The following is a 17,485-nucleotide window of genomic DNA, read 5'->3' on the forward strand; positions in this document are numbered from 1 at the left end:
CCGATGATCGGGCATCTTTGATTATCTATCTGCTAGCTAGCCAGCTGGGTAGACCCCAAAACCCTAATTGTTGAGCTAGCTATAGCTTCCATGCACAAGGCCCTTACACTATAAATTGAGGTGTGGTCTCTACTCACTTGCCCAGGCCACAAGCTAAGACAGCAACGCTCCAACCACTAGCTAGGAAGTAGCAGGAGCAACTACTATCTCCATCTCTTTGCCTCTCTGAACTAGCTTCTAAAAAGTGTGTGTGACAACATTGCAAGCTAGTGACAAGAGGCAGCAAGGCAAGCAAGTATATGGGAGGGAAGTCGTTCTTCTGCATCTTCAGCTTCTCACGCAAGTCGAGGCGCCACCACGTCGGCGACGACGAGGCGAGCGACTGGGAGGGGCCGCCGGCGAGGCTGCGCAAGGTGCGGTCCAGTGACGAGGACGACGGCTGGTGGGTCGGCGAGCGCGACGTCGACCAGAAGGCCTCCGACTTCATCGCCACCTTCCACCAGAGGCGCCTCGTCGTCTAGCAGCTACTATATATATGTGCATGGCGTGATTTCAGTATAATAATTCGAGGTCGAGCTGATCGAGGTTTATCGACACCAAATCGAGGACTGATCAAACACATGCATATCATCGTCTAAATATAGCGTTATAAATATTGGTCACTTAGTTATATGTGCTCGGTGGTCGACTGAATAATTTAGCAATATATCCTATGTGTGTGAGAGAAAGATCTGGCATGCATGCATGAGATCATAAGTGAAGAATAAATCGATAGATGATGTACGCTAGTAATAATAATATTATTGTATGGTGCTATTTGAGGTGTATCTCTCTAGACATTATCAATGTATTATAAAGTTGTGTGTTTTATAATAATTGCAGTATTAGTTGTTTCCGGTAAACCACGTACGCAGTGCAAGAAATGCACTCCATATATAATTGAAGGTCCGAATCATACAACAAAACTTTTGTTTGCCTGTTACAAGGATAACTATGGATGAAAGCAGCACTGACACTACATTCTAGCACTTTTGGACAAGTATTAAAGGAAATTATTTAATTTCCACTGGCTCTCAACTGCATACATTTCCCATTTTATTTTGAAGCTGTCAAAAATTGGGGTTGGCGTTGTGTTTTCTTCCCATCAATCGTGCAAGAACCTAATGTAAGAATATGCATGCATGTTTTTTTTTGCATAACTGCGGTAGTAAGGACACTAAAATCACTGGTATATGCAAATCCTTATTTTGTCACATCATTTATTCGGATAATAGTTGTGTATTCAATTAGTAGATATATATAATCTCTCAATCTGTTAATAAAATACTCCTCTTTTTTTTACAATTACACAGTATAACTCATAAACTCACAACGCACGCACACTCACCTCTATGAACACACGAATGCAAACCCTACACCTATCAGCATCTTCGGAGACTGATGAGCTGGCAAATCCTCGAGATTAACGATGTCACCACAAAATGTCGTCTACCACTGAAAGCACAACGTCATTAAATCCTAGAAAATTCGTTCCCATAGGAAATTAAACCCAGGACTTGAGGTGCTACTGACACTCTTGTAACCACTAGACTACAGACCCTTTCGCATACATATATACTATAAGTTGCACTTCTTGTAACCATATATGTGTTGTCGAGAGAAGAGGTGGACTGTAAATTGATACATTTTTTTGAGCGAAGTGTGAATTCATGCATCATTCAAAAATGTATAACATGTGTTTTCTTGTCAATTATATGCTGGAAGAGACAAATATTTTTGTAAGTAGTCCCTCCTTCCTTTTTATAAGGTGTTGGATATAGTTCAAGATTAAATATCCAATGCCATATATAAAAAGAAGAAGGCAGTATATTATATAGTTTAAAGAACGCATGATATTTTTTTGGTTACAGAAATAAGAACTAAATTGCGTGTATACTTAACGGCAAAATATAATAATGTTATAATATTCTAAAACTACTTTTGAAGATAAAACAAGCCATATTATTATTCAAAATTAAAGTTTATTGGAATTTTCTAGAGAGAGATTGATGGTCAAAGTTTAAACATGTTGACTGAACATAACCCAAAATGACAGTGTGGGGAAATGAAAAGGAAAAAAGTGACCGTGTGGGGAAATGAAAAGGAAAAAAGTCACACACATGCTTAAACGCATGTAAATTATTGTCAGTGCATGCATGAGCTTGTGCATGAGTTACCAATTGGTAGTCGCACGCATGCAGGTCCTGATTATTGATGTGGTGAATGAAAAGGCGTCTGAAATGGCGTCTTACAGGGGCACGGAGTGGAATGAGCTTTTTGTCGGGAAAGCAACTCAACCAGAAGCCTACAGCGGCATGGAAAGTATTCGGCTCAGAGCTCTAGGTCTTTAGCGACTGAAAGTCACTCATCAGTGAACCACTTTGTTCTTGCTTTCGCTTCTTTGTCTCTTACAATATTCTCAGTCATCTCACTTGTCTTCTTCCTTAATCCTCTTATTCCTTCTCATCGATCTCATCTCTGGCGCCGCCGTTACGGAGTATATCTTACTACGCTTTGCTCTAGCTGGGAGATACATCCAATTACATATATCAAATTAATTAGCATGTATATGACAAAAATTACTTGTCGGTATATAACTTTTCCTTGTTTTTATAACTGTTTATCTTTATATGTGTTGAGAAATAAAAACCTAACTCGTTAGACGTACGTACACATACGTGTCTTAGTCTATTGATATCTGGACACCCAATCATTGCCAACAACCAAAGGCCTTCAGCATTGTGGCTAGCGATGAGTATATGTCGTATGGTCATCTATCTATAGCTATTTTCGTGAGCTACGCCCGGCCAGCCCCTGGATTTTTCTGATTCCATAAGAAAATTGCAAAAAATGCAGGTGTGCTTATCTGTGGTGCCGGCATCATGTCATGTCATGTCATCATAGCATCCTTTCATTCCAAATTTCGTAGCAGGATACAACTATAGGTTTGCATGCAAAATTGGTATGTCATTCATCACCTTTACATCAGTCCCCAATTGGTCCTCCCTACATGTATGATTAGTTGCTGTCATTTGTGCACGTATTTTGCTCCAGTCCAAACTTTTGTTCACAGATAGGTGTGACTTGCTAGCTACTCAAAATATATTACTCCCTTCTTTTGTGAAAAATATGGCGTTTATATGATAATTAGTTCATTTTTTTGCATTAGTAGTTTGTCCTATATAAACATCATATATTTAAAGATAGAAGGACTAACATGCAGCATAAAATTAAACAACATCCATATATAGTTCATTAACTATCTCGCCAAATGACTCTCGCAGCAGCTCACAACGTGCAGGCAATGCTTCAAACAGTCTTGGTTGTCATGAGGCACCTGCATCACCTCTGAAAATCAAATATTACAGAATAGCCCATACCAAATTGCAGAACATTGAATTCTGTCATGAAGGATAAGTAAGCTTAGTCTAGAGTCATAGATGCATGCACTGAGAAGTGAGAACAAAAGAGTGAAAGCTACAAATCAGTTTCCTTGTTTTTTCCTCTTTTGAGCCTGGGATTTGATCCTGTGCAGTGTGCACAAGGGCTCAGCAGCAGCACATGGAGCCCAGAAAAAGCAACATACAAAGCCAAGCCATACAGTTCATTCCTGTTCGTGACATCCAGAATCTGCAACGCCAAAGCTCTGCCACCTTTACTCACTTTTCCTTGCTGAGGAAGAGCAGAAGACGCTTCGTCTTTGCCAAGGGTACATGTCCTGATTCTGCAGCCCTTGCATGGCTTCCCAATTATTAAGGTCATGTCGGCATCGCCGCAGGATATGCGTCTCTCTGACAGCGCAAGGCTTTTCGTGGTCAATCAGGTCGCGTCGATCTCCGACTAACTGTCAAGGAATCCATTCAGTCACGCACTTGGGTACGGAGTACCTGTGGCCAAAATATCATCCTAGAAGGCTATTGATCACGCAGAAGCTAGAGAAAATGGAACATATATGAGCACAGCAAACACTACCACATGATGCATACATGTTGACAGATTGAGCGATTTCGCATTTGAAACTGCCAGAGCTACAGAGTCTGTTCTTGACTGTAATTCGGAGAATATGCAGAATAGCAGTAATGCAAGTTAGCATGAAAAACAAAAAAGAGAGTCGACAATGTGAACCGTGGAATATGATGCCATGTACTTCTTAAAGATCGTTGCAGATCCAGTTCTCTTGCAATTCTCACTTGTAGATTTGCATATCGTTCCAGATCCAACTCTAGAAGAACACTTGCAAGCTCACATATCGTTGCAGATCCAAATTGAGCAGAATTTCTCGACTTCTGGTTGGTAAGAATCAGACAAGCGGATGATTTGCGTACAGAAGCAGGAGCACCACTAGTTTGAAAGCTATTTTAGAATATTCTATTAACAGAACAGGTTGTGACAAAACCTGAGCAATGTTTGTATAAAAATTTTGGAGCACAAGACTGATTTAGAAGGTTTGATCCAAATGCTAATACCCCAAAGTGCAAAAGTTTAGCACTACTCTATCCAAACGGTAGTGCTAATGGGATGGGCTAAACTTTAGCCAAGACTCAAAAACTTTAGCAAAAATATGAATGCTAATAGGTGCTAAACTTTAGCACTCAACTTTAGTCCATCCAAACAGGCCTTAAGCTAGGAAAGATCTTGGATCCCCATATTTCACAAGATATCCTCATGTAATTTGTAACAGCTTTCTTCTCAAAGAACCCAAAACCACTGATTGCAACATCCTTGGCACATACTTTGGAGATGTATATTTGCTGCTATACAATAAAACTACACCCTACAGTTCCCCAGATTCTGCACAACAAAGCAGCAGCAGCAGCAGCAACAACAACAACAACATAGCCTTTTTTCCCAAGCAAGTTGGGTAGGTTAGAGTTGAAACCCGAAAGAAATAAGTTCAAGTTTCAGGCACAATGATAGCTAGTCTCCAAGCGCTCCTATCCAAAGCTATCTCTTTAGAGATATTCCAATCCTTAAGGTCTCTCTTAACCGACTCATCTCACGTCAGTTTAGGTATACCTCTACCCCTCTTTACATTATCGACCCGCTCAAGAACCCCATTACGCACCGGCGCCTCAGGAGACCTTCGTTGGACATGTCCAAACCATCTCAGCCGATGCTGGGTAAGTTTCTCCTCAATTGGTGCCACCCCGACCCTATCCCGAATAACTTCGTTCCGGACTCTATCCCTCCTTGTGTGCCCGCAAAACCACCGCAACATCCGCATCTCTGCTACACTCAGTTTCTGCACAACAAAGCAAAAGGACAAATAAGACATCCGTAGACAAAAGGCCATGCTTTCCTATAGCTTTATTGCATACCGAAATTGCAGAAAGGAAAAGAAAGCATATGCAAAAAGGTCTGCAATCAATTCCAAATGTTGCAATTGCCCAAAAAGTTAACAGAATTGAAAATGAAATATCTTGTGAGGGGGGAGGGGAGGAGAGGGGGTGGCCCTCACAAAATAGCTACAGTAACATGAATGGCATACTTTATGATCCATTTTAAGCAACCACGAGAATAATCAAGTCATGATGAAAAAGTGGATCATTTGACATCGATTAGGTCTAACAATGAATGCCCAACTCTATAGTTGTTGACATTTCCTTGTACTAAAGAAAACTCTATAGTTGTTGACATTTCCTTGTACTAAAGAAAACTCTATAGTTGTTGGAGAAATGTGAGCGGTGTACTACACTTTTTCAGTACTCTGTCATCAAGGTAGTCACAAACCTATATATTGTGGACCCAATATGGACCTGGTTACACCTGGAAACATCCTGGTCTCATTACTTGACAATTGACATTCCCGTGTTCTGCTTGCTACAATTTTTCCTTGTAAAGGTGCATGGCAGATCTTGAGCTCTAGATCTTACAATTGCTTAGTCTTTCGTGCTACATAATTTGGGCAATTTCATGTACCAATCAGGTGACCCGAAAACTGAAGCTGAGGGGAAAAGTTAGAAATCTATTGGAAAATCTGGATAGATAACTTAGCCTTTAAGCCTTACCAGGAAAGGCAAGTAAAAGTCCAAAATACTCAGTGGGGGTCTCCCCCGCTGTATAGCTTTCAAAAAAAGGTCCAAAATATTGTCCATTTTGTCAAGCACAATATGAGTACAGTTTACATTGATTCCTTAAATGTAGTTTGTTCAAAGCGACGCTGTTAAGGAACATCAAGAATACGAGGAATACGAACGTGGTGACAAAAATCATCAACCCACAGAAAGGGCTCAAATCTGAGCATACCTTCAAAAGGCTGCTAAGTTAGCTTAATGTCTGATAACCCATCAGTCCTCGGAAATCATCAGGGCCTGATGGTTTATTTCCAGGCTTAGGTAGCCATGGAAATAATTTGGTGAGGCCTTGCCTTTCAGAATCATCAGTTTCTTGTCTACCATTGACCCCGTATTTCTCCCTCTCAATTGCATCCATAATATCCTCCCGGGATACAGTATTCCCACCTGAACAGATCAACACCAATAAATTCCATATTAACATATTTTCTCCAATTGCCTTAAACTAATCCTCATTTCAAAGTGCAAAAGTAGAACATTGAACAGCAAGTGGAATCATGACTATTCCAGTAACAGTTTCCAATAGAATTAGCAGGAGAATATCTCAGTAATAGGTTCAATAGGTTTAATAATGGACCAAAACTTGTAAGTTCTAAACCATGTAACTCAAAGAACCATAGAATTTTAGAAATTAATTTCCCTGGCATCAACATCATATCTGATGCATGAGCAACAAATGATATGTGATCTACCTTTCTGTATCTTACATAAGTGATTCTAACTTACCTCTTCGTGCAGCTAGTAGAGCAGCCTCATTAACAATGTTTGCTAGATCTGCTCCAACCAGTCCTGGGGTTACATTAGCAACCAGATCACTAATTATTTCAGGATCCTTTTCCAAAGGAATATCCCTTAGATGAACAGCCAAGATCCTTTTGCGGCCCTCCACATCAGGTACACCAACAACCACCTTTCTGGAGAAGCGGCCAGGCCGACAAAGAGCAGCATCCAGTGCTTTTGGCCTGTTAGTAGCAGCCATGACAATTACTTTCATGTCCGAGTCAAAACCATCCATTTCAGTAAGCAGCTGTTGATAGAGAAAAACATACTTTTAGTGATGTCATTAGACAAGGATATAAATATCATTAGAGTGCCAAAAACCACACCTGGTTGAGTTTGGTCCCTCTCATCATTAAAACTTCTACCTCTACTTCCACCCACGGCATCAAGTTCATCAATAAAAATGATTGACGGAGCAGCTTCTTTGGCCTCCTTGAACAAATCCCTGACCCGAGCAGCACCTCTTCCAACAAAAACTTCAACAAACTCACTAGCAGAAACAGAGAAAAATGGAATTCCAGCCTCTCCTGCAACTGCCCTTGCTAGCAGAGTCTTCCCAGTTCCTGGGGGGGCAACAAGCAGAACACCCCTGGGCAGTTTTGCTCCAAGCTTCTTGTAGTTCAATGAACCACGCAAACAGCTCACTATCTACATTGGAAAATTGCCATGTTTTACTAAGGTTCTTAATGACCATCGTCCAGACAATAAAATGTAATACAAACTAATTCTTCTAATTGAAAAAGAAACAACTTCAGACCAATGCACTTCCTAGTTATTAAAGAAAACAGCACTCAATACTTACTCAAGGATATAACTTGAGACCAATATAATTGCCAGAGTAAAGTGCACTGTGGGTACATGAACTTGTAGTGCTGTGTCAAATAGGTCCACAAACTTAGAAACCGGACATCTAGGTCCTCGAACTTGCGAACCCGTTCACCCCAGGTCCAGTCCGTTTTTGCATGGCTTGCATGGCACTGTGCGCCCGCGGTTTGCTACAGTAAACCCGGATTTGCTACAGTTACCGCGGTTTTGTTTTTTCTTTTCTAATTTATTTCGGCTGAATCTTTGAAAAATCATAACTTTTCGATTCAACATCGGATGAAGATGATTTTTATATGAAAATTGTAGCCCTCGACGAGATCTACAACTTTCTAGTTTTGAGTTTTTTCATTTGAATAAGTTAAGTTGCCCAAAAAAATTATACAAAAGTACAGCACCATAATAATCACGTACTTCTGCTTGTCGCACTAGAAAATTAATATATTTTTCTGTTTATTGTCAAATAAAGACACTTGTATACTAAAATTTTAGTACTATATTTGAAGTTGTTAAAATATCGATAAAACAGTATAAAACAGCATATTAAGTACGCAAAAGACGTTGAGGCTTTATACTATTTTATCAATATCTTAACAACTTTAAATGTAAAAACTCAAAACTACAAGAATCTAGATCGTTAAAAGTGTTAAAATTTTGGTATACAAAGTGTCTTCATTTGACAACAAACAAAAAATATATTAATTTTCTAATGCGACAAGCAAAAGTACGCGATTATTATGGTGCTGTAATTTATATAATTTTTTTGAGCACCTTAACATCATCAAATGAAAAAAATTCAAAACTAGAAAGTTGTAGATCTCATCGAGGGCTACAATTTTCATATAAAAATTATCTTCATCCGATGGTGTATCGAAGAGTTATGATTTTTTAAAGATTCAGCCGAAATAAATTAGAAAAGAAAAAACAAAACCGCGGTAACTGTAGCAAATCCGGGTTTACTGTAGCAAACCGCGGATGCACAGTGCCATGCAAGCCATGCAAAACCGGACTTGACCTGGGGTGAACGGGTTCGCAAGTTCGAGGACCTAGATGTCCGGTTTCTAAGTTTGTGGACCTATTTGACACAGCACTACAAGTTCATGTACCCACGGTGCATTTTACTCTAATTGCCAGGTGGAAGAACAAATTAACCATTCAACAGCACATATATGTCCTGGAACCCCAGACTTCCAGGAGCTATCTCATTTATGTTCATTTTAAGAATGCACCCAATATTTTTTATTTTCGTCAATGAACTTCGTAAACAAAAATGGTGCAAAGGCATGATTTACATTTACTACAAGAGGCACATGCTTCCCCTCAATGAAATTTAAAAGTTGTTATTGTAATGTTAGAATTCCAAAGTGTTGCTTCTCCTAATATGAGAAAAATGCTTGGAAGTGACCACTGAGACAAATGATGCATGAAGCCTTTAAGTTTGTGTTACAATGAATGACCAAAGCTCTTATATGAGTCTAAGAAATGTGAAACAGACTGTTGGTGAAGTTTCAATGCATACATTATATGATCATAAGCGAAGGCATTATCAAACTTGACATTTCCATTTTAAATAAAATCACTTAAGAAATGGAGCATAGTTCTGTTGTGATGAATGCAGATGACTAAACAGTGTGCGCAGTCGTAAGACAAAGCAAAAGCAACCCTATTACCAATCCGACAAGCTTGATTGACACTACGTAAATAGCTATATCAATGTGGATGTACCATCTCAGTTCCTCTTGAACCCTATGTCTATTGCCTTTTTTTGTAAAGATGAAATGCCTATACTACCAAATATCAAAAGATTTTTTGTCTTGCCACATTCATCAAGCATCGCAGAGAAGTAATCAATACAAAGGCCACATTTACCTCCACAAGCTCCTCCTTCGCTTCATCCACGCCCTGAACATCGTCAAACCCCACCCTCTGCTTCCTCGGCTTGCGTCGCTTGTCAGCACTGCCCCCACCAGAGATCTGCCGCTGTATGAACCACATCATCGGCAGCAGCGAGACCCAGAGCGTGAGCAGCGTGCTCAGCATGTCCACCAGCAGCCTCCCCGCAAGCCGCGGCGCCGACCGGTAGTCCACCCCGCCCTCCCGCATAAGCCCGAGCAGGAACCCCTCGTCGTGCGGCACCCTCCGCGCGTAGTACGGCCACTTGGGCGCCGCCGCGGCTGCGCCATCAGTCTCGGTCCCGCGGCGACAGCCTCCGGAGCCGCCACCACAGAAGGCGCAGCCGCGGCCGCAGGCGCAGGCGCAGGCGCGGCCTCCTGCGGCCAGGCGCGCGGCGCCCCAGCCCGGCGCCCGCGTCCTTGTCCGCCTCGTCGACCTTGGCGCGCACGGGGCTCCTCCACCGCGCCCGGAGCCTCGCGCGAGCCCCGGCCGCGGCGGGTAGAGCCGCGCAGCCGCAGCCGTAGGCATTGCCCCTCGCGGCCGCGGGAAGGGCGCGGCGGATATGGGGCGGAGAGAAGCCATGGCAGCCACCGCCCGCGCGCGCTCTTCCGCTCCGGACCTACGGCATTCGATCGGACAAGGCCGCGGGCGGTGCGGGTGGGGGCGTGCGCGCGGGGCGCTCGACGGAATTACTCCGCGGAGGGAGGGAGGGAGGGAGGGAGGCGGGCGGAGGAGGAAACGGGTCGTGCGGTGATTGGGTTCCGCGATCTGCGCGTGGCGTGCGATGTCTGGTGATGCACGGTCTGACGATCGCACGGATATGTCCGAGGGGATTTTTTTTTTGTCGTGAAAATTGGGCCGTGGGTTTACTTCTTTTGGGGTGGAGCCCGTGGGCTTTCTTTGTTTGTTGGCCTGCTCCGTGAGATGATGATGATGGGTGAAGGATTAGTTTGCACTCAACCCAGGTGTCAATTGATGACTGCACTCAACCCAGGTGCTGCATTGTACTGTGTTCTCAAAAAAAAGGTGAGTAATGGTAGGGGTGTCAATTGATGACCGCACCTCTAGCTCTGTTTATTTTAAAATTTATATTATTTTTTAAAAATAAGATTTTATATTTAAAAATAATAAAAAAATTTAAATTAAAAAAGATTGGAGATACACCTATGAATCATCAATTTGCACATCTAGGTAATAGAATGGAAATAACATGTGCGTGCCTTGTGTGCCCCGCGAGGCCGTGAGCGAGAACCAAACAGGACTGGCCGCCAAAAGAAACGAAATGATAGCACAAGCTGAACCATGGGCTTCACAAACTTCCAAACAAGGCCTAGTCGACCAGATGTCTGCTTGCATATGTTGATCCTGAACAAACTTACAAGCATATGGGCTTTCCGATCCCGCCACCGTTGGGCCGATCCTACCATTCGACCACCACCTCAGCCTTATCTTGCCTAAATTACGCTCCAATAACATGTGCGCTAGATCTCTCCGGTCTATTTTGATGGCCATCCCGCGCATTCATTTGATCCTCCTCCTCGGCGCCTCGTGCGGCTGTGCAGGGTCCTTGCATTGTCATCACCGTGTAAATTGAGCTAGAATAACACGTGCGCTCTCCCCGATCCCCGTCGTGGGCCACCCCATCCCTTGTTGCATTCTCCTATCGCATTTCGATGGCGTTTTCATAGGCTACATGATTCACGAGGGGGTTAGAAACCTAGGTTGTCATCCTCCTTAACTAGGACTCTAGGAGGGAGTGGAAGGGACCACCCAAGTTAGAAATGTTTGCTAAACTGGTTTTATAGTTTTGTATTCTCCCACATGTCTTAAGGTTGCGTGCTTGCCATCGGTCCAACTGGAAAAAAAATGTAAAGTAAGTACAAAATTGAACATTCTCCTTTGTTTAAAGAAGCAACAGTAAATTTGCCATAAACACACTGCCAAATTGACAAGGAACTTTTGTGATTGAATCTGTTACCACCGGAAATAGCGTCAGACAAAAATATGAATGAATTTTTGCAATTTTTTAGCAATTGAGCTCAGTCGTCAGTACTACTCCTCTACAACACTGTAAAGGGACACGTGATTACTGATACGTGGTGGGTATAATTATGAACAAACTCACATGTCAGATAATTATCCGAATCACTCTGTTCGCTTGGCTTATCAGTCAATCAACCAGCGATGTTTTTCTCTCACACTAAATCAGCACCAGCCATCAATCAACCAGCAATATTTTTCTCTCATAACAAATCAACACCAGCCACCAGCCACAACCAAATAAACAGAGTGTCAAATACATACATGCTTATTATATATATATATGAAAACCACCCTACTAAAAACTATGAGATAAATCTGTAAATGGACCACCTTGGCTACAGTTTTTTTTCCTCGAATACGGCCCTTGTGTGGTCCTCGTATTCGTATCGGCCTCTCGCAACCAGGGTTCACCTAACCGGTGGGAACCGGTCCGGTTTGACCGGTTACCGGTTAAATCGGACCGGTCAAACCGGACCAGACCGGTTCCGGTTCCGGCCGGTACCCAACCGGCCAAAATTCAAAATTCAAATTTGATTTCAAAAAAATGAAAAAATTCTAAAAAATTCCTAAAAATACTTCAAAGTGCGATGAATTTAATGGTGTCAAATTTTCTAAAAAATTCGTTCGTTTAACATACTTTTCGGGCATTTAAAGTTAAAACAAAAAAGAAAAAGAAAAAATGAGACGGCCCATTAAGGCCCACTTGGTAAACCGGTCAAACCGGCCGGTAAACTGGTCTAACTGGCCGGTAAACCGGTTTAACTGGCCGGTATACCGGTTACACATGCGATTTTAAATTTGGATTTGAATTCAAACCGGTCAAACCGGCCGGTAAATCGGTCAAACCGACCGGTAAACCGGTCTAACCGGTCGGTATACCGGTACGAACTGGTTGAACTGAGTTTTTTGAATTCAAATTTGAATTTGACCGATTTCTACCGGTAACCGGTCAAACCAGTCCGGTAAATCGGAACCGGTGGCCCGTGGTTTGGGGTGTAAGAACCCTACTCGCAACTCGTCTGTCGTCTCTCTCGTTGCATTCGAACGCTCGTACGATTTGCATGATTCACGATGCGAAACCTGTCGCCGAGCCGTCTCGTAGCAGGGCTGCACCTGCACCTGTGTCCTCCGGTGACCACGTGGCGCGCGTACGGGTGGCCTGGCCCTCGCAGCGCAGGCGCATCTCCGCAGCACCGGTCCCACCGGCCAGTGGGATTCACCTGCCCCGTCTCCATCGCTCCTCGTCGGCCCCACCCCCGCAGGTGAGGCTGGCACGCAGACGGCAGACGAGCGCACAGCACCTCGGCGCCATCGCAGGTGGGCGCCGTCACGTGCTTCACGGCCCTCTCCTCCTCGGAGCGAGATTGGGTAATGTACGTCACGTGACTTACCAGTCACTGACGTGTGGGTCCCACGGGATATGGTCCCACACGTCACGTGACTTTCTCCTCCTCCTGCCGTTCGTCTCCCTCGGTCTCAGGCCGCGTGCGTCTCTATATAAAGCGGCGCGCCCGCGGTGCCGCAGCTCAGTGCTCAGGCAGATCACTCGAGGCGCCCCCCGTCGAATCGCGGTTAGATCGATTGGCGAGAGAGAGAGAGAGAGAGAGAGAGAGAGAGAGAGGCAGTGATGATGGCGAAGATCCTGGAGGGCCGCCCGGCGAAGATGGGGTTCCGGATGCCGGCGGAGTGGGAGCCGCACGAGCAGTGCTGGATGGGATGGCCCGTACGTACTCCTCCCTCCCTCCCTCCCCTGCTTCTTCCCTCCGATCTGCCTTTCTTCTTCGTGTTGCTAATTTAATGTTCTTCGTACCTCCATTTCGGCGCTCCGTGCTACGGGTTTGCGGCCGGCCATCCGTGTGACGCTGGAATCCGATTCTCATCCCACCCAAAATTGCTTTCTTTTGGGGGGTTCAGAAACGATTGCTTGAGTTTGTGGGATGGCAGTTCAGGAGTCATGAATTTCTTTTCGTGAAATCTTCCGCGGTGCGCGTGCGATTTGCTGTCGCCTTTTCCAGAATATATGACGCCGCTTTTTAGAAAAATGAAAGTAGGATGATGCTTTCCATCACGCTAGCTGCGCCACCAAGACTTGTCTGACAGAAACTAGCTTTTTTAGCTTGCTACTGTATATTATACACCAGTGGTTCAGTCCGGAAGATGAACGGGACCGATCATGTGCGGCTCCGGATGAACGGGGCCGATCATGTGCGGCCGCAGTGCTCAGGCACGGTCGCGAAAAAATGTGCGGCCGCAGTGCTCTGCGAATTGTATGGTCCTAAAGCCTGCTACTCTTGTAGCCTTCTCTTTCTTGAACTGCGAAACGAATTGGTCTGTTGTCTTGTTGTTGTAAAACCGGCCGTATATTCCAATTCGCACTTTGCTGGGAACAGTTAGCGCCTCGGCAGGCAGCCGGATCAAATGATCAACTACTGCTGGCTTGTGGAGTTGGAATCTTGAATATTTTGTTGTTGGAACCTTGAGCCGTAACAGCGATATATGTTGTGTTTGACGAAGTCGCCATTAGTGAATCAACAGAGTATCCAAAGTTTAGTATTGTTAGATTCTTAGGACGTGACGTGATTGGTTTCTTTTCTCGGTAATAGGCACACCAACTCTGATGTGCAATACTAGACCATTATCATAATATGCCGGTGATGATCTATGACAAATAAATAAATTAGCTGATCCTGCAACTTACCAATGTATACTAAACTGAATATGATGCTTATTTAGCAAAGAGAATCGTGAAAGCTATAAAGTGGTCCTGATAATTTCTGCTCAATTTTTTCCATGCATTTTAAGTGTGCACATGAGGCTTTTATTTAAGCATCTCCAAGTGCACTATCATGATATGCGTTTTCAATTTTCTTTGAATGTCAGGAGCGTCCAGATAACTGGCGGGAGAATTCTGGTCCAGCTCAAGAGACATTTGCGAGGGCTGCAATTGCCATTTCAAAGTTTGAGCCCGTCACAATATGTGCAAGTGCTAAGCAGGTATAAGATTGCCTCACATCAGCCTCCTTTCAACTGTTGTAGAATGCTTCATTATCATACATGGAGTATTCAGTTTCACATTTTTGTCTCTGGCAGTACCCCAATGTCCACAAGCTGATGGAACATCAGACGAACATCAGGGTGGTTGAGATGAGCATGAATGATTCCTGGTTCCGTGATATGGGGCCCACTGTACGCCACTTAAATCTTTGCTTTCTTCTATTGTCATCTACAGTCCGATGTTTTGGTTTGCTTATAGTGTCCCTGGTTTTCAGTTTATCACCCGTAAAGTCGAGTCAGGAATCGAAAAACAGACAATAGCAGGAATCGATTGGCAATTTAATGCCTGGGGAGGTATGTTTTTACTAAACTGAACTATGCATGTATGATTGCTCTGCACTTTTATCATACTGTTTATTTCAATTATATTTTTTGTCTGATGATAGCTCTCTTTTTGTCACAAAATAACTTCCTGTTCATGCAAAGGTGCCAATTGTTAATAATCCATACTTAACAAAATATAACTATTCTTAGTAGCATTCGGCAAGTGATTTCCAAAGGTAGTTGTGAGGTGTAGGTCTGGTTAATTTGCTCTAGGAAAGCATGCATAGAATAATCTGTTTTTAGAATAAGAATTTCTTAACTTCACAAGTCGATGAGTGAGCCCGATGTCAGTTACCTTCTTCTCACGAAAATGAGTGTTTTTTTTCCTACTTCTCCTACAGGAATCTATGATGATTGGAGTCTTGACAGCGATATTGCCAAGAAAGTAAGCAACTGAGCTGAGCCCTGCTGCAGAGAAATTGTTATCTTTGCTAGGATATTTTCTGTACTGATAGCTCACTTTACTCTTTCGGCCATGGATTTCAGATAGTTGAGATTGAGAGGATCCCTAGGTCTTCGCACAAAATGGTTCTCGAGGGTGGAAGCATTCATGTAGATGGAGAAGGTCTGGGCTGCGTCATATATTTTATCGACAGCAGATGGTTTCTGCTGCTTTTCTCTTGCTAACAAACGGTCATATCTGAACAGGTACGTGCATCACAACGGAAGAATGCTTGCTGAATCCTAACAGAAACCCCAACATGACGAAAATAGAGATAGAGAATGAGCTGAAGGATTTCCTTGGGGTCACAAAGGTCATCTGGATACCTCGTGGGCTGTACGGTAAACAAGAAAAGTCTTTCGACTCTTAAAGATGCCGACTGTGTGAAAGATTTCTGTTTCCCACATCATCTAGACATTTGCCTTACTGAGAAATAAGCTTCATTCTGACCATCTCCCAGGTGACGAGGACACAAACGGCCACGTTGACAACCTCTGCTGCTTCATCAAACCCGGCGTGATCCTCCTGTCCTGGACGGATGACGAGAAGGACCCCCAGTACGAGAGGTCCGTCGAGGCGCTGTCGGTCCTCACCCAATCGGTGGACGCCAAAGGACGGCACCTGGAGGTGGTGAAGATCCACGTCCCGGGGCCTCTGTACATGACAGAGGAAGAGGCGGACGGCGTTCTTTCAACGGTCAGTACTTTAGTATCACAGCTCTAAACTCACCCGTTGCTGTCAGCCAGAGCAAGCCCTTTTCAGTGCTGACCTCGTCGATCCCGTCGCTAACAATGGAGGAATCCTCTGGGTGCGGGGGTTGGGTCTGGTTCCAGGGGCACGCCGTGGCGAGGGAGCCCGGCACGAGGCTGGCCGCCTCGTACGTGAACTTCTACGTCGCCAACGGCGGGGTCGTGGCGCCGGCCTTCGGCGACGACAGGTGGGACAAAGAGGCGTACGCGGTCCTGCAGAAGGCGTTCCCTGACCACGAGGTAGTAAAAAAACCTTCACTCGCCGCGCATCTAACCTCCTTTATTTGTGTCGTGTGTTGGTGTGGGCGGGGCACTGCAGTTTCGCCCGAATTTGAGCTCGGATGACGCGACGAGGCCCGTGATCTTTTGTTTGCCCCGCAGGTGGTGATGGTCGAGGGCGCGCGGGAGATCGTGCTGGGCGGCGGCAACGTCCACTGCATCACGCAGCAGCAGCCCGTGCGCCCGTCGTAGGCGAGCCGGTCGGCGTCGACGCGTGCGATGGCTGGCGACGAGGGACATGCTGTGCCCAGTAGCACTGGTAGTAGGAGTGTCCATCTCCGGTCGTTGTCGAGCTCGCCAATTCGTGCGGGGAATAAGACCTGTCAGCAGCTGGTTGACGGATGTGAAATGTTCAGGCGCCATCTTAAATTGGCATTGAAATTTGTGGTGCCGGCCGGTTGATGAATGATGATGTTCACGATATCCTCTGTTGGTGCCTTGGTGGTGAGTGGTGGACACGTTGAGGGCGTGCCTCTCTCTCTCATACTTGGTATAGCACGGCACTTGCCCACGTCTACACGAGTACTCAAAAATTTGAGGGCGCGTTTAGTTTCCAAAAATTTTCACCTCCCCTTTAAACACATGTATGAAGCACTAAATGTAATTAAATAACAAAACTAATTACACAATTTGGATGTACACGACGAGACGAATTTTTTGAGCCTAATTAGGGCATGATTAGCCATAAGTGCTACAGTAACTCACATGTGATAATGATGCGGTCAAAGGCCTCAAAAGATTCATCTCGTGGTTTCCAAGTGAGTTCTGAAATTAGTTTTTTAATTAGTGTCCAAAAAACCCTCCCGACATCTGGTCAAAGTGCTGATGTGACATCCAAAAAATTTTAGGGAAGGAACTAAACGCGCCCTCAACCCCAACCAAAAACAAAAAAAAACGAAGAAACAAACAAAGAACCATGAAGACGGAAGTGGACAGAGGAGCCGTCGTACCAAGCACGCCGCCTGCCTACGACCAGCGCGCCGTGC

General features: G+C 44.4%; 2 protein-coding genes across 3 annotated transcripts; one reads left to right on the forward strand and one right to left on the reverse strand.

The window, feature by feature from the left end:
* Positions 1-4,381: 4,381 nt before the first annotated feature.
* Positions 4,382-10,348, reverse strand: LOC120682845 (probable inactive ATP-dependent zinc metalloprotease FTSHI 3, chloroplastic). 2 transcript variants are annotated; one of them, XM_039964876.1, is made up of 5 exons: positions 9,585-9,904; positions 7,218-7,541; positions 6,840-7,140; positions 6,286-6,500; positions 4,382-4,830 (listed from the first exon to the last, which is right to left on the reverse strand). In XM_039964876.1, the coding sequence occupies exons 1-4, from the start codon at positions 9,816-9,818 to the stop codon at positions 6,304-6,306; spliced, it is 1,056 nt and encodes a 351-aa protein (XP_039820810.1). In that variant the 5' UTR covers positions 9,819-9,904; the 3' UTR covers positions 4,382-4,830; positions 6,286-6,303. The 2 variants fall into 2 exon arrangements, 1 of the variants encoding a protein (XP_039820810.1); XR_005678617.1 differs by lacking the exon at positions 4,382-4,830 and having other exon boundaries at positions 6,105-6,500; positions 7,220-7,541; positions 9,585-10,348.
* Positions 10,349-13,176: 2,828 nt separating this feature from the next.
* On the forward strand, positions 13,177-16,922 carry LOC120683101 (agmatine deiminase-like). The gene is made up of 10 exons (XM_039965120.1): positions 13,177-13,374; positions 14,532-14,645; positions 14,742-14,837; positions 14,921-14,999; positions 15,371-15,414; positions 15,516-15,594; positions 15,678-15,812; positions 15,932-16,167; positions 16,305-16,460; positions 16,602-16,922. The coding sequence occupies exons 1-10, from the start codon at positions 13,279-13,281 to the stop codon at positions 16,689-16,691; spliced, it is 1,125 nt and encodes a 374-aa protein (XP_039821054.1). The 5' UTR covers positions 13,177-13,278; the 3' UTR covers positions 16,692-16,922.
* The last annotated feature ends 563 nt before the right edge of the window (positions 16,923-17,485 follow it).

The sequence above is a fragment of the Panicum virgatum genome, chromosome 7N, assembly GCF_016808335.1.
Source record: "Panicum virgatum strain AP13 chromosome 7N, P.virgatum_v5, whole genome shotgun sequence".
NCBI lineage: Eukaryota > Viridiplantae > Streptophyta > Magnoliopsida > Poales > Poaceae > Panicum > Panicum virgatum.